Source organism: Fukomys damarensis, unplaced genomic scaffold (assembly GCF_012274545.1).
Source record: "Fukomys damarensis isolate Sample0158 unplaced genomic scaffold, DMR_v1.0_HiC HiC_scaffold_27, whole genome shotgun sequence".
In the NCBI taxonomy this organism is placed as follows: Eukaryota; Metazoa; Chordata; class Mammalia; order Rodentia; family Bathyergidae; genus Fukomys; species Fukomys damarensis.
This window is the reverse complement of record NW_022900939.1, coordinates 36,815,954-36,831,565: the sequence shown is the minus strand read 5'-3', so window position 1 is coordinate 36,831,565 and position 15,612 is coordinate 36,815,954. Positions and strand designations below refer to the sequence as shown.

General features: G+C 39.4%; 1 protein-coding gene across 1 annotated transcript; it reads left to right on the top strand.

Annotated features, from left to right (window-relative positions):
- Positions 1–6: 6 nt before the first annotated feature.
- Positions 7–4,107, top strand: Htr1b (5-hydroxytryptamine receptor 1B; the record flags this gene model as incomplete). Its single annotated transcript, XM_010617832.2, has 1 exon — positions 7–4,107. A coding segment is annotated over one exon (1,152 nt), but the record flags the coding sequence as incomplete, so codon positions are not given.
- Between the last annotated feature and the right edge of the window lie 11,505 nt (positions 4,108–15,612).

Here is a 15,612-nt window from a genome sequence, read left to right as displayed (position 1 = left end):
GCTTCCTGCGCCCCGCCGCCGCTCGCGGGCTCCCAGGCCGGGCTGCCGCACGCCAACCTCACCTCCGCTGCTCCCAACAACTGCAGCGCTCCGAGCCACATCTACCAGGACTCCATCGCCCTGCCCTGGAAAGTGCTGCTGGCGGTGCTGCTGGCGCTCATCACCTTGGCCACCACGCTCTCCAACGCCTTTGTGATCGCTACCGTGTACCGCACCCGAAAGCTGCACACCCCGGCCAACTACCTGATCGCGTCCCTGGCGGTCACCGACCTGCTCGTGTCCATCCTGGTGATGCCCATCAGCACCATGTACACGGTCACCGGCCGCTGGACCCTGGGCCAGGCACTTTGCGACTTCTGGCAGTCGTCGGACATCACCTGTTGCACGGCGTCCATCATGCATCTGTGCGTCATCGCGTTAGACCGCTACTGGGCCATCACGGACGCTGTGGGCTACTCGGCCAGGAGGACTCCCAGGAGGGCTGCGGGCATGATCACTCTGGTGTGGGTCTTCTCCATCTGCATCTCGCTGCCGCCCTTCTTCTGGCGCCAGGCCAAGGCCGAGGAGGAGGTGCTGGAGTGCTTGGTGAACACCGACCACGTCCTCTACACCGTCTACTCCACGGTGGGTGCCTTCTACCTGCCCACCCTGCTCCTCATCGCCCTCTACGGCCGCATCTACCTGGAGGCGCGCTCCCGGATTTTGAAGCAGACCACCAACAGGACCGGGAAGCGCCTGACTCGAGCCCAGCTGATAACCGACTCTCCTGGGTCTACGTCGTCAGTGACCTCCATCAACTCGCGGGCTCCCGAGGTGCCCAGCGAGTCCGGGTCTCCGGTGTACGTGAACCAGGTCAAAGTGCGAGTGTCTGACGCCCTGCTGGAAAAGAAGAAGCTCATGGCCGCCAGGGAGCGCAAAGCCACTAAAACCCTGGGGGTCATCTTGGGAGCGTTTATTGTGTGCTGGCTGCCCTTCTTCATCATCTCCCTGGTGATGCCCATCTGCAAGGACGCCTGCTGGTTCCACATGGCCATCTTTGACTTCTTCACGTGGCTGGGCTACCTGAATTCCCTCATCAACCCCATCATCTATACCATGTCCAACGAGGACTTCAAACAGGCATTCCATAAACTGATACGCTTTAAGTGCACGACCTGACTGGCCCACCGCAGTGAGGTCGCCCAAGCGACCTTTGGGGACCGAGTTGGGTCTTTCCACAGGTAGGTGGAATCTTCTTTGCTGTTACTAGGTCGGAGCAGTGCGCTCTCTACTGGGCAAGGGCAGTGGGTCCTGAGAAGCCAGGACAGCCCTTCGAGGGAGCTCTGGAAGCAGAACTGTCCACAGTAAACGCAGAGCTTTGCTGCTGAGGAGCAGGTTCACCTCCTCCCCTCAAGCCCGGCTCAGAGCAGATCCCACGGCAGCCAATCACAGAGGGGGCTGTGACTGTTTAAAGTTGGTGATGGATAGGGCATTCCTGCACTGCCTGGCGTCCTGGATGATGATGCCCTCCAGAGCCAGTGGTCCTTGTAGTTATAGTGTGAAGCCTCTCTCAGACGGATCTGCACACAGCCTGACAGTACTTGAACCAGATGCTTAATACCCTGTGTCGTGGGGAGAACTTTGTGTTACAGCTTGATTTAAGGACAGTTACTTTGGCATCCTTCAGTCTTCAGTTTTTGTTTATTTAAACTTGGTTGGAGAAACTTGTGGATTTGGTGCTTCAAACCGTAAATGTGGCTTGGATGGCACAGAGAAACCTTGAAGAGTTAACAGCAAAATTCTAACACTAAGATCTCTATTTTTATTATATTGAAACTATATGGGAGCGGGTGGGTGGGAATGGGAGATGGGAGGAGTTACATTGAGAACACCTTACTTGTTTGTTTTCTGCAGATTTCTAATTTTTTAATTCCTGTGGAGTGATTATCAAACTACAATTCTAACAACTTAAAACAAAACATTATGTGTGCTGGTGCCAAAGTCTGCAGATTGCTTTTTATTTTTGCTCCTAATTTCATGAATCTGTCATTTTTATATATTTGAATCCCCATAAGTGGAGGGTATGAAGGGTGGTGACTCAGCCCAAACTGCTGCTATATGTCTTATTAGTGCAGTCGTTTCCACTGATTGCTATTGGATATACACTGTTCCTTAACAAGAAAAGTGTCTCTATTCCTTACTCAAGTCAGGGAGATGTAAAGGAAACATAAAGTAGGAATGATTCCTATACAGCTAAGGAGTGAGGGGACAATAGGAGGATGTATATTTTGACTTGTAAAAAAAATCTTAAATGCATGAGACATTTTTCAGATAGTCATTTGCACTCTCCTTTCCATCTGTGATTCCTTTGTGTGCGAAAATACAAAGTAACCAAGAGAACTAGTTTCCTTCTCCGGAAATTGTTAAAACACAGCAAGAGCCCTAAAAGCTATATTAGAGAAAGGGGAGAAACTTATTTTTTTTCTTGCTATTGAAGTTTAGGTAGGAACAAAGATTACTAGAAAATGATATGCAAGAAATTTTAAAAAGCTTAATAGAGGCTGAAATTGAACCTATTTTTTATAACTTACAGAACCAAACCTCAGTCTTACTAAATGATCAGGAATCTAGCAAGACTTTTAATCTTGCAAACCTGTCTCCCGGGCCTGACCCCTCGATGAATACAATAGCCTGGAAGACTTTCAATGTTGCTGTTTTTCAAGTTTAAACAATACTTAGTCATTTCAAATTTACTCTGAGGACTCCTCAATGCAGGATCAAATTGCACACTGAAAAAGAAAAAATATTATCTGAATTTAAAAAGTATTCCTGAAGGATCATCTGCACAGAAAAAAACATGTGTATGTAAAGTATTTAATATGCCAAAGAAGATATACACCTCTTTCTTCAGAGGGCTTTTTGTAGTTGATACCTTTTGTCTGCAGAAGCAAGTTGTCTTGATGAAATGGATTCACCCTCAGCTTGAAGCTCCCCAGTCCAGACCCTCAGACAATAGATGTTCTGAGGGAAGTACACTCTTTTGCCCACTGTGCAGATTTTCTCTCTGGGCAAGAATTTTGAAAATAGACTATTCACATGTTCACATGAAGCTAGGTGAAAAGGGAATTTTGATTAACATTATGCCTATCACTGGACTAAGATAAAATCTTAAACATCCTATTCTTCTGCTGGATCTCGTGTTTCCTTGTTTGCTTTTTGTGACATTTCTCCCGTGGAGGAATGTGCATAGAGCATGGTATTTGTATGTTAATGTCAGTCTTCAGTTTATGCAGCTGTACTTTCTTGGGGCCAAAGAGGCAATTATATCAACTTCTCCGATCCTTAGGGGGGAAAATTAATTGAAAGTAGTCACTTATAAAGAATTTCTTTATAGGGCACCTACAGTGATTGTGTCCTCATGTCAGCAAAACATAGTCAATTTAGTCAAAATGATTGTTTGCCATTTTGTAAATTACCCACCTTATTTATTGCTTGACTGTTTGGCTAAATTGACTGACTTGGGGCATATTGTATGAAATAGAAGCTTGCAAACCCTTGTAGTTATAAGAGATCTAGAATCATCTTCCAACAGTGCACATGATTATGCAAAGTGTATTATTCGTCCCAGGGGTATACAGTTAAGACTGTTGAGCTCCTTTTCAGTTACTATTGCTGATTGCAGTTTCTTTCATAAAATAGGCACATGGCTTTTTTGCAGAACATTAAATGAAAAATGGAAATGTTTAACTTACATGGAAATGAAAATATATTTTCATTGGCTGTGGTAGCCAATAAGATTTTCCATGTTGTTTAACTGCACAAAATTTCACACACATATATGAATGTAAACGCACCTAAAATACCAATATTGTCTTGTGTTTTTAGGAATTTTAGAGTTTCCTTTTTAAAGATGAACACTGCACCCATGAGCAAACTTTTGTTGAGTTCAACAAATTTCCTAAAGAACAATATTCTTCACTTTTCCTCTCTATTATATTAGTTTTGTCTTCTTTAATCAAGAAATCATGAGAGGACTATAATTCATTCAAGCAGTAAAATCTCAGATCATATGTATTTGATGGAGTTGCTGTGACTGCAAATTGCCTTTGGTATTCCACCTTTCAGCATATGTATAATTGGGAATGAAATTTATGAAAATAATGAAATAAAAGTCTTTTTTGTGTTCCAAAAACATTGAATAATAGTTCTATTTTTATGTAAAAATGGTTCATTGGCTTCTGGGGGTTGCAGTTAGAAGTCTGAGCTTTAATGAGAAAATAACTGATTGATAAGAAAGGAGACTGTTGTAGCCTGATATATGCTGCCATGACTTGGGGAATTTAGTTAGTATTTGTAGGAAGAACTTAAATGGAATTGAAGATTTTGCTCTCATATTATTCAAAGAAAGTATGTCACATCAACTACCACAAGTTTTTAAGGCCAACATTTTTAGAAGGAATTTTCAGTCTCCAAGCCAGGCAGTGAGATTCCAAGGTACTACTTGAAACCAACTTGGGTAAGACCTAACAACAGTAGGTTGGATTACCTGAAGACCAATAAATAGACAAGGGGGAGGCTTTGGGAATCAGAAAGTGTGAATTACAAGTAAAGTATGTTAGAGTTGTGTGGTTCTTCTTCCAAAATGTAAATGATTTGTGATTGGTTGCAAAGACTTGGAGCCTATACATGTAAAAGTCTTCTCAAGATGCCCAAATTTTTGACATTCAAAGATGGTACTACCTCTTACCAGTCATTTCTCAATGCCTTCTTTATGGATGCAGGACACCTATTGCTTAGAAAAGTGATTACTTGGTAGAAGATGAACTGGGGAAAACTAAACTAGCCTGGATAGCATGAATTTGGCTAAACTAGAAGTGATTGTGGTTTCCAGACTTTTACAATTTTACAGTTACCTCATTGAAGATACTAAGCCCAAAGAACAAAAAGGATCATAAAAAATTGTTTACAGTGGCTCCAATGACCAGGAAGTCATTGCCAAATAATTAGTTTCTTGTAATACTCTCTTTTTCACTTTTAAAGGTTTCCTGCCCTCCTCCTTCCTTATCTAGAGGTTTAAAGCTGTCTCCTCAGAGTCCAAAGCACCTCACCACGTGCACACCTTTTCTCAGTATTTCCATTTCCCACTTTGTTTTCTTGTTATAAAGCCATAATAACCTGTAATAATGTGTATTTTTATTTTGCCTGTGAAGAGCTTGATTAGTCAAGGGCTTTCAATTATATGAGAGGAAATTGTTGACCTAGATGAGTATGTGAGTGGAGGGATGTAACACTTATTTGGGGCATCTCTGTGCTTGCTACTTCTGTCAGAAGACACTTGGGGCAGAAGTCCACTAGAGGGCAGAATGTCGTTGAGTTGTCTCACTGGTGGGGGTGCTCACAATCACAGTCTCTAACTTCTTCCTGAGCATTTTGTAAGTGATATTAACTCCTTTAGTAAACCATGTGACATTACTGCAGTGAAAACTATGATCCAAGAAAGTGAAGTTTTATCCTTGACATAAAAAACATTTTTATTCAGGCTGAGGATCCCTAAACACATCTAATTTTTTTTCTTCATAAAGTTCAGGCAAACTCTATTATTCTTAACTGAGTACAACACTGTGACCTTTCATTAATGTGGCATTGAGTGAAATTACAGGGTAGAAGACAAATACTTTATTTCAAAATAAAGGTGACTCTATGTAAACATCTTTCAGTACAATAATTTTTCTCAGTACTCGTTTTCTTTTCTAAAACTTCCTTGGTATGAAGTTGGTATATTCATAGAACACTTGCCATTTGGCATATAAAGACAGGTCTGCTTTTATATATAGAAATAAGGCATAATTTTACATCAGTTTTTCCCACAAGGCAGACCTTCAAGTTTGTGTAATTTTGACATTTACTTTAAAATAGTCATATATAAATAAGAGTACAATCATATATCACTATCTCAAAAATAAATTTTTGTGTGAGCAAATGGATTGTATAAAAGAAGGAAATGAACACAGCCTTATCTTTGTCATTCCTCTGTGACATGACTGCACTCTTCCGGGTTTTCGTAGTCCTCAGTGGAGAGACTTCCACGTCCTATTTCACACATAGATCAGTAAATTGGACTTAAGTTAGCATCCACGTCTTTTCAATACCCAAGGGTTTTCAGCACCCCCTGAAAGAGAGCCAGTCCCGGGATATGAGCCAGCTGACAGCGAGAGTGACTTAACACTATTCCAAGTATAGTTTGTAAAGAAAAATGCCCATTTCTTTTAACTTATTTGTACACATCTCGGGGACAGGAAGAATTAAAAATAAACTATTAACTGGAAAGCCACATAACACTGGTGCTTTTGTAATATTTCCTGTAACAAAAGCGAACAGATGGTGATGAAGGGATTCATTTATGATGAATGCTTTAAAAAATCTGCACGCACCCCGCTTTAATGATGCAAGAAGGTATGACTCACTTCCTCCCTGATTGTGAGCACATTCCACATATCAGCCTCTGATTGCCCGTCCTATATCGGGACAAGCAGATCTTACAGTATCTCTGAGTCCAATGGCGATGTCTTGATGGAGCAGGAGGGACAGAACAGTTCTCAAAGGGTCAAGAACTTGGTTGGAGATCTGTGCCTAGTGTAATTTTATAAATGTCCTGCAGTCTCGTTTTAGCCCACTGACCCAGTCCAGTTTACCTTCGCCTGTGTAGACCTGCAGCTCCCCCTGTAATTTAGTAATCACTTCATCACTTATTGAATACTCTCAGTGGATTCAGCTCTGGGTTGACTGCTTTTGTGCAGAAGCAATTCTGTTGCTCATCACAGTCTTACCTAAGCATGAGTTCCTGGAGTCCCTTGTCTTTTTTTGTTTCTTTGTTTTGCCTTGCTTCTCTTGGATTTACCACAAAGTATCCCATACTTTAAGAAGTTGAGAACCAGTTGCTAGTGCTTCTCAGAATGTAATGGGTCAACAACTTGAGTGAGGAGTTGGTTAAAATGCAGATTTTGATGAAGTAGGCCTGTGGGTGGTGCCTTAGATTCTGCATCCTTCCAAGGCTTGTGGAGATCCTTCCAAGCACTCAAGGCTGCTGATGCTGATGCAGGACCACATTTTGAGTAGTGAAGATCCACAGGAAAACACAGCTTGCTTAGTGAGAGAGAGTAGATCTTATCTACTCAAAACCAAAACAGAAGCAACACACAACTCACTGATGAGTGCATTGTGATTTATAAAGCGCAGCAATAGGTTGTGCTTTCTCAGCTTGTTACCTGATATTCATAGCTCAGCTTCCCTAGCTAGTAAATGTTTCCTCTTAAATGCTTTCTGCTGGGCACTTTAAACCCTCAGTATCTCCCCACCCATGCGTTATTCTCACTCTGAGTATGAATCAGGTAAGCATGATCCTCAGATTCAGACCAGTGCTTTATGTTAGTTCCAACCAAAAGCTGTGTTTGGTTCATTTAAAAATCATTAAAAATTAATGAATTAAAAATGCCAAACATTGCTCATATGATAAATTAACAACAACAACAAAAAACCCAACGGTCAGTATAAGGCTCAATTGCCTTGGTAATCTGTTTGACTTCATAAGCACATTGCTTTTTTAAGTTAGAATAAGGGCACACACATTTATATATTACATAGATGTTACACATAGACACAAGCAGCCATTAATCAAAGTTGAAAGCAGTGTGCTTTTCATACACTAGGTTCTGTTCTTACTGAGGTTTCGAGACTTTGTATGCTAAGAGAAGTGATGCAGCATCTACTTAATTTCACAAAAAGCCCCTCCTCATTTTTTTATTCCCTGAATATTTCATAATTGTTTTTCAGTGAAAGTAATTTTAAGGTATTTATTTATTCATTCACTCATTCATTCATTCATTCATTCATTCCGGAGGCTGAACTCGGGTCCTTGTGCTTTCAAGGCCGGCGGTGGAAACACTGGGCTAAATCCCCGGCTTAAGTAATTTATTTTTTATTAAAGTTTGTCACAAACTTGGTATAAACCATACCTGTCTATTCATTAAACTGAAGACACTGCTGTGTCTCCCACGAGCCCAACTTGGAAATCAGAATGAAGGGATCTGCTTCACAAAGAATGCTTTAAGTTTTTATTTGAGTCTTTGGAGTTAAATAGTGTCAGTGCCCAGGTAGGATTTTATTCTCTATTACAAAATAAAGTTTAGTGTTTCATATCCTTCATGTGCAATTATGATGTTTCCAGTTGAATTGGAGCAAAAACACATGCTAGGAGTTTACCTTCTTTATTTACAGAGGAGCAGAAGCAGGGGCAGGATTGATTGAGCCTTTTATTCTGTGGCTCCTACACACCCATTTAATAACCACTCTCACCCAGTTAGTCCTAATAGCAATATTGTGAGGTGGGTGTTATTTCTAATGTATTATTATTATTATTATTAGCGTCTTCATGAATTAGGGATTACAACCATTTTTTCCAGTTCTGCAGTTCAGAGAATTCTAACAACTCCAGTTAAATAACTTGTATTCAGAGTAGGAACAGAAATGGAATACTTGCGTTTGCTTAACTTTACCTTTGAGAATAGTTGTTTCTGAACTGTACTCTAAGACATCAGAGTAGAAGAGATCTTTAGGGATGCATTTGTAAGTACATTGTTGTATCTAAGGAACACAAGTTTCCTTTTGGTCTGCCTATAAGTTTTGCCCTGTCTCATATGACCAGGACCAACCAAGGCGTATTCCATGCTCACTCACCTCTGCCAGGGAAGTTATGTGTAAAAGTGTACACTAAAACTTCTGGGAATAGCAGCACTAAATATACGTGTATCTGCTGTAATGAGCAATGTATCAGGAGGCGTCTCCTTTTTATGGATAGTTACTGATAGATATATATTCTAAAAATTTGGCTACCTAGGTCATTATGCCTAGTTTTACAATGAAGTCAAATATCCAGGTGAAAAGTAAATTCAAGAAAGTAACAAGATGTTTTCAATTAGAGTGGTTATCTTTTCCCTATACAGAGAAAACTTCTTAATGTTGTTTTTCTTTTCTCCTTATATTTTTACAGTGATATGTTTTATTGGCAGTCCCTCTTTGCCAAAAGCTTTGAATTATTTCCCCTACCCTGCCAATCTCCCTGCAAACTCTTAAAATACCATCCAGTAAATCCAATAAATTCTGGGGACAAAAGCTTATGGATATTTACAAAACTGAACCCTATTCTTACATTAAGAAGCAAATGTTACAATGAGTATGCAAAGCTGTAGACTCCTTTAGTTTGAAGAACATTCTGCTCAAAATGCTTCTTATTCCATACATTTAATTATTGCCATTTCTGTATAGATGGAATGAAGTAAAGTACGTGACATGGAACACTTAGTGAATTTGAAATTAGAATTCAGACCCTGGCTGCCCTTGGTTGAAATGCCAGGTGTATGACCTAAGTCTCACAGAGCATTTGTTTGTTTCTTCGTGTGTTAATATGGGGAAAATGTTGCCCGATTCCCAAGTTGATTATGAGAATTAATCAAGTTACTATGGGTCAGTTCTCAGCCCAGAAGTTCCTTGGATATAGAAGATGTCTACTGGATGCTGGCTTCCTATTCCTGCAGAACGTGCTATTTGTCGATTGGCATTTGGAATCAAGCCAAGCATTTTAAAATCCTGGTTTTTCTTCCTTTTAACATGTGATTTGGGATATGTTATTTAATCTTTGCAAGTGTCAGTTTTCCTCTCTCTAAATGGGATTAATGTAATCTACTTTGAAAGGTTGGTGAGAAGACTGTATCACTGTCACATGAGTGCAATCACCTGAGACAGTTCTTGGAGCAGGGCAATTGCCCAATAGAGCTTAGTTTTCTTTTCTTTCAGCCCCCTAGCCTGATTTCGCATGCTATGCTTCAGTGTTGGATAACATCCTAGTGGTTGTTGAACTGTAGAACTTGGTGCAATTGGAACCAGTTTTATAGATCCTACTTGAAAATTGCTTTAATAGTATGATTTATAAAAAAGAGATATGAAAAAAATAGCAATTCCCGTCTTGTGTCTTAAATTATCTTATATTATCAACACTTCTTGATGGTTTAGAACATTTCAATATCCACCAACCATTTACACTTTAAGGCAAATTATTTTGTTCATGCTATAGATTATTTGGGCCCAGAATACTGAAATAATGTGACTTTTGAATATTAGGAGATACCAGAGGACTAATTTTGGTTCATAACATTAGTAGATAGGCAAAAATAAGTTGCTTATCACAAGCAGTTGTGTAAGAGTCTTGAAGTGAAATTTAAGAAGTTTTTAAATATAAAACCAAGCCCCTTAATAGTTTACTAGGGTGACAGCATATTTGCACTTTACACTGTATGCTTCTGTAGAAGCTTTTAAGATACCTTGAACATTAGAGTCTAGAGGGAGAAAGAAAAACTAATTTGGGATGGTCATTATGTAATGACTTTCAACCTGAAAAAGAACCAGCAAAAATAAGCCACCTTCCTCATGAACACGGTAGGGTCCTCTTGTTCCGAGGGGCTGTCCATGTGCACTGTAGGGGCCCTTCTGGCGAGATGGTGGCTTTGTGCTTTCCTGGCCCTGTGTAGAAGGGCCAGAATATCAGCAGAAGCAGCCTCAAGTGTCACACGTGGATACTGAGTGTCTATAGTAACCCATAACACTGTCCAGAGGCAATGAAATAATTTAAAGTTCACTTAGTCTCCATTTAATCAAGTCTGGTTTCATTTTTGAGTGCTTGAGTTATTCAGTGGTTTTCATAAAAATGCAGATATTTGCTATAGCAACTGCTGCAGGATAACAGCACAGGTTGGTTTGTCTGGCCAGATTCTTCTCGTTTCACAAAGGACACACCCCCACCTTTGTAAAATTGATAACTGTGACCTACTTTAGGTCAAAAGCAGATAAAAAAGTTCCATTATGGCATCACTTAATTTTTTTATTTCCTTATATTATTTTACTGAAGTCTGATTATTTAACCCAAAGGACAACAATAAATATGCTGTAATTATAAAACTAAAGTATATCAAGATGATAATCTGCTCCAACTTTCTCTCCTAAGAAAGAAAATTTTTATTGGCATTGAAATGAATATAGTTTACAGTTTTCTCTATATAATCAACTTGAAGGTCATCATTCCTCCCTTATAGAAAATCATTTTAGTAACTTAATCAATGTAGATAGGATTTCCTAAACTTGACCATGTTGACATTTTCACCAGAGAATTCTTAAATGCAGGGGCCCTCCTGTACATTTTAGGAGACTCAACATCATCCCTGTTCTTTAACCTCTAGATGTCCAGAGCAACCCACCCCCAGCCCCTTACATACAAATATATTTCCAGACATTAACAAATATCTCTTGATGGGGAAAATCACACCTATTGAGAACCTCAGAATACAGTGTCAAATTAGAAGTTAGAAACAAGTCTACTTAGGAATATGAATCATTTCTTATGCCAAAATTTAATGGCATTATCCATGTAATTGCTAAATATTCCTTGTACACTGTGTAGGCACAAGTGATATAACTGCCTTGACTTATTTAACATACAAGTTCTTAGAGGTTCTATGAATCTCCAGAAAATCCATGGTGGCTTTCAGAGAACATTTTCACTCATGAAATGATGCATTTTTTTTGTGCCTCAATAGTCACTTATTTTTCTTAGGGAAGAGTGCTTTTTTTAAGTTGTAGTAAAATATACAAGACATAAAATTTACCATTTAAATCATCTGGAAGTGGTGTAATCATTTTATTAGATTATTTATGAGGCCCTTTGATTCCCTCCAACTTAAACACATTGATAATGGAGAACATTGTACAAGGTAAGGTTATTAAAAAATGTTGCTGAATGCCAAAACTCATCTTTTAAATCTCGGTTCAGTTGCCATCACCTTTGAGACTTGTCTGATTCTTTCAGACCATGGTCTTAGCACCTTTTCTCTGCAGTCCTTCTATCGAATGCCATGTGAATTGCAATGCTGAGGTCCTGCAAATAGATTGTCAGGAGAATTCTGCAGTATCTCTGGAGGGTAAAGAGGAGAATTTAACCTGCACCTTCTTCCTGTCTATGTGATTTCAGTGTTATTTACCACTGTTCCAGGGCCTGGCCTGGCGCCTCACACTTAGGAGATTCATAAGTGCTTGGTAAATGAATGTGTGAGTGAATGAATAAATGTTTTACTTTGCATGATAATGTCCAATAAAATATTTTTTAAATGCAGGGTTTCTTAAAATTCTGGTACTTAAAAGCATCAAGCGAAGGAAATGTGTTACCTTAAGAGAAAAACTACCTGTCTACCGCTCTAAAGCACTATAAGATGCCCAGTCATCAAAAGAGACTAACTGATTTTGCTTCCTCAGGAGAAAAGTACACTAATACATTCAGGAAGCTTGTAATAGAGACTACAATTAAGTGCCATGGCACTTAAAAGCCATATACCTCTCAGCCCCAGAAAGCAAAGTTTAAGGGACAGCCTCATTTTCTAAGCTTTCTTCAGAGTTGAAGTTTTTTGTCATTAAGTGTTTTAAATGCAAATTTCCATGCATTAGTCTCTGGTGGGATCACATTTCCTTTCTAGAAAGGCCTACTGTACTTCTGCATGGGGTGGTGAGGAAAGACTTTTCTAAAGTGATGAGGAGATGGTAAGCCCACTGTGTATAGAAGGAAGCCCAAGGCAATCAGTCAGGAAGGATGTTTTGCTAAGGGTGTGGGTGCAACCTTCTAGGCTCAAAGTCAAGCATGAGAAAAGCAGAACTTGTGGGAAGGGCTTTGGGCCTTGGTTCTCTTGTGATTCCTCTGAGTCCCTGGTCTGTTGGCATGATGGAGAAGACCTTCCTGGAGATCTGGGTAATCACTTTGCTGGAAGATTCACAGGTTTAGAGGTATAGACAGTTAAACGCTATGGGCAGAAGACCTTGCTTGGACCCAAAAGAGGGTGGTTTCTCATTCCTATTCTGCTCAGTGGAGCCCATATATCCTTAAATTTGGCTTTGATAAACACAAATACCCTGTCTTCCTTTACTCATCTGCATAATAACAAGTAGTGTTTAAATTAGAATACAGGAGAATTTTTATTAGGCACAATTAAGTCAACAAATGCTGGTAACAAGTGAGGGGAATGAGGAAAGGAAGAAAAGGAAAAAAAGAATGGAAGAGAAAAAAATAAAAACAAAGCTTTGGTAAATAAGGAAGGAAAGGGGTTGAAGGGAGAGGAGGGGGGATTGGGAATAGAAGAAGAACGAGGTATTTTATGTACAGGTACACATTCCCTATGATGAATGTGATCATTATGTATATCTGAAAAGTACCAGTATAATTAATTTTTTAAAGATAGGATAATATTTTTCAAATAATTTGAGCATTAATACAAGAAAAACAGTAACATCAGATTTTGCTGTCCCGAATAATTAATTTCGAAGTGCAATTTGCACTGATTGAATTCACTGGGTAAATAAACATTTCTTCTTTCTGCTCTTGTGAACCCACAGTATTAAGTCTTTGAACAAATGTTAAATGATGGAAAATTTTGTTTATTATGTAATTCAATAGCCAGCATTAAAACTGCTTATTAAGTGATTGTAAGATGCAAAGAAAAGGAAAATTGCTGTTTTCTTTTGACTGGCATACACAATTGGATCAATTAGTGTTGGTTCTCAATTATGCAGAAATATGAAATTGCCACGCAAGTACCAAACTGAAGATGTTGTAGGGGAAACAACAGACAAGGGAAAAGAAGAAAAAGATTTCGACAGAAGATTAGGCTTACTGTGACAGGTTTTATTGCTCCAATAACAAGTTAGCTTCTTTGAGCTGAGATGAGAGAAGGCAAGCCATGCTCAGAAGAAAGGAAAAAAACACAAGGAAAGCCATGTGGTGGAACAGTGATATTTCCATCATTTATCACTGACACTCTGAAATGACCGTTTGAAATTATCTCATTTCCGTAAGGACTGAGGACATGAGTAATACAAGAAGAAAAGAAACCCACATGTCTTTTCTATAAAATCAACCTGCTATCTATCTAAGCAAGCAAAGTTTGTAGCAGGTCTGGTTGTGATTAAACACTGGATTATTTCATTACTTTGTAAGCTACTTGTCACATCTGTCGGTTCTCCTGAAAACACAAGATAACAATGCTGCCCGGAGCCTCTGGTTTTGAACACAACTTTGTACAATACGTGTTCCTTTTTTATTATACAGGGATACCCAGATAAAGAATTCTAGTTCATAAGCAAGGGATTTATTTATTCATTTATTTATTTGCCTGGAGTCATTTTCTTCTTTTGGAATCATGGACATATACACATTTCAAGTCCTCTGTTGTAAGACCAGCCCCAGCCTTCCCACACTGCTTTACGAGGCTCCGTGCAGATGGTCTCACAGGCGGTACCTCAGTGAACCTTCTCAACAGCATGCAGAAAGTATTACTCTGTTCACAGACAGCCCCGTGTTCAGCTGTACCTCCTTGGGAACCCAATGTTCAGATACATTTAATGTCTAGCTCTTTTCAGTTCGAAATAGGTGCCGCTGCCTCTGTTGGCGTCAGACCTTGGATCGCCCACATCTTCAACGTGCATAATCCTCCCAAGCCGATTGGTCATCTATTCCCTTTGCTGCTGTAACAAACTATCAAGGCCTCGTTTTTGTTATGTTGTAATTATACTTGTATATCTGTATTCTTATGTAAGATTTACTTCATTTAAAGATGTGAACTATCATTTATCTTTGTATTTTAGGACACTTTCAGAGAGTCTAGGGGCTGACTCATAACAGGTATTCAATAAATGCTTGCTAAATAGTTAAATGATTGCAGCTAACTTTATAGACTTCCATGTCTGCGTTAACATCTAAGAATGTGAAGTGTGTGTCTATATTATTCCTATTATAAATTTGCTCAGATATTTTTGTGTATTTCTGACAAAAGAGCTTTTGCTTATGAAGGATTTACATCATATGCCAAACTAATAAATAAAAACGACATGAACTTTGTAGGTGAACAATGAACCTACATGATGCTCCATTTCCACAGAATTTTAATGAACATTTCTAGATTCATAGCAAATCACATGACCAAAGTGAAAAGCTATGTGCTGTGCTGGGGGAAAAAAAAAAAAAGCACAGGATGTGAAATTGAAAGATGTGGGTTTGAGCCATAAACTTTTCCACCGATGAGACTGGTAACATTGGAGAAACTAATTTTTCTTAAAATCCTTTTCCTTACAGAATCATGGAGAGGCTTAAATAGAAAACTTCCTCGGTTACTGTTCACTCCTTGCTACTGGGAGTATAGAAGCATCTCAAACTACCCAGTGCCTGCCCTCATGAGGCTGAAATTCTTGAAGGAAGTACTCAGACAATAACCAAGAAAATGTAAAGGATGAGGTATGTAGTGGCGATAAGTGAGATGAAGGGAAGTGTACGTCGTACAGAATTCTGTAGACTTTAATTGGGGTTGTCGCGAACAGCTTTGTGATGAAGGGGAACCTGAAGCAGAGCTTTCGGAAGTGAGGGAGTGGCCTCGCTGAGCTGAAGAGAGTGCTCTGGGTTCTGGTAGCTCTTACCTTTCTCTGAAAAACTGCTTTGAATATGCAGAAATATCAAAGACATGTTAGTAATGACAGTCGCCTTCGCCGGACTTC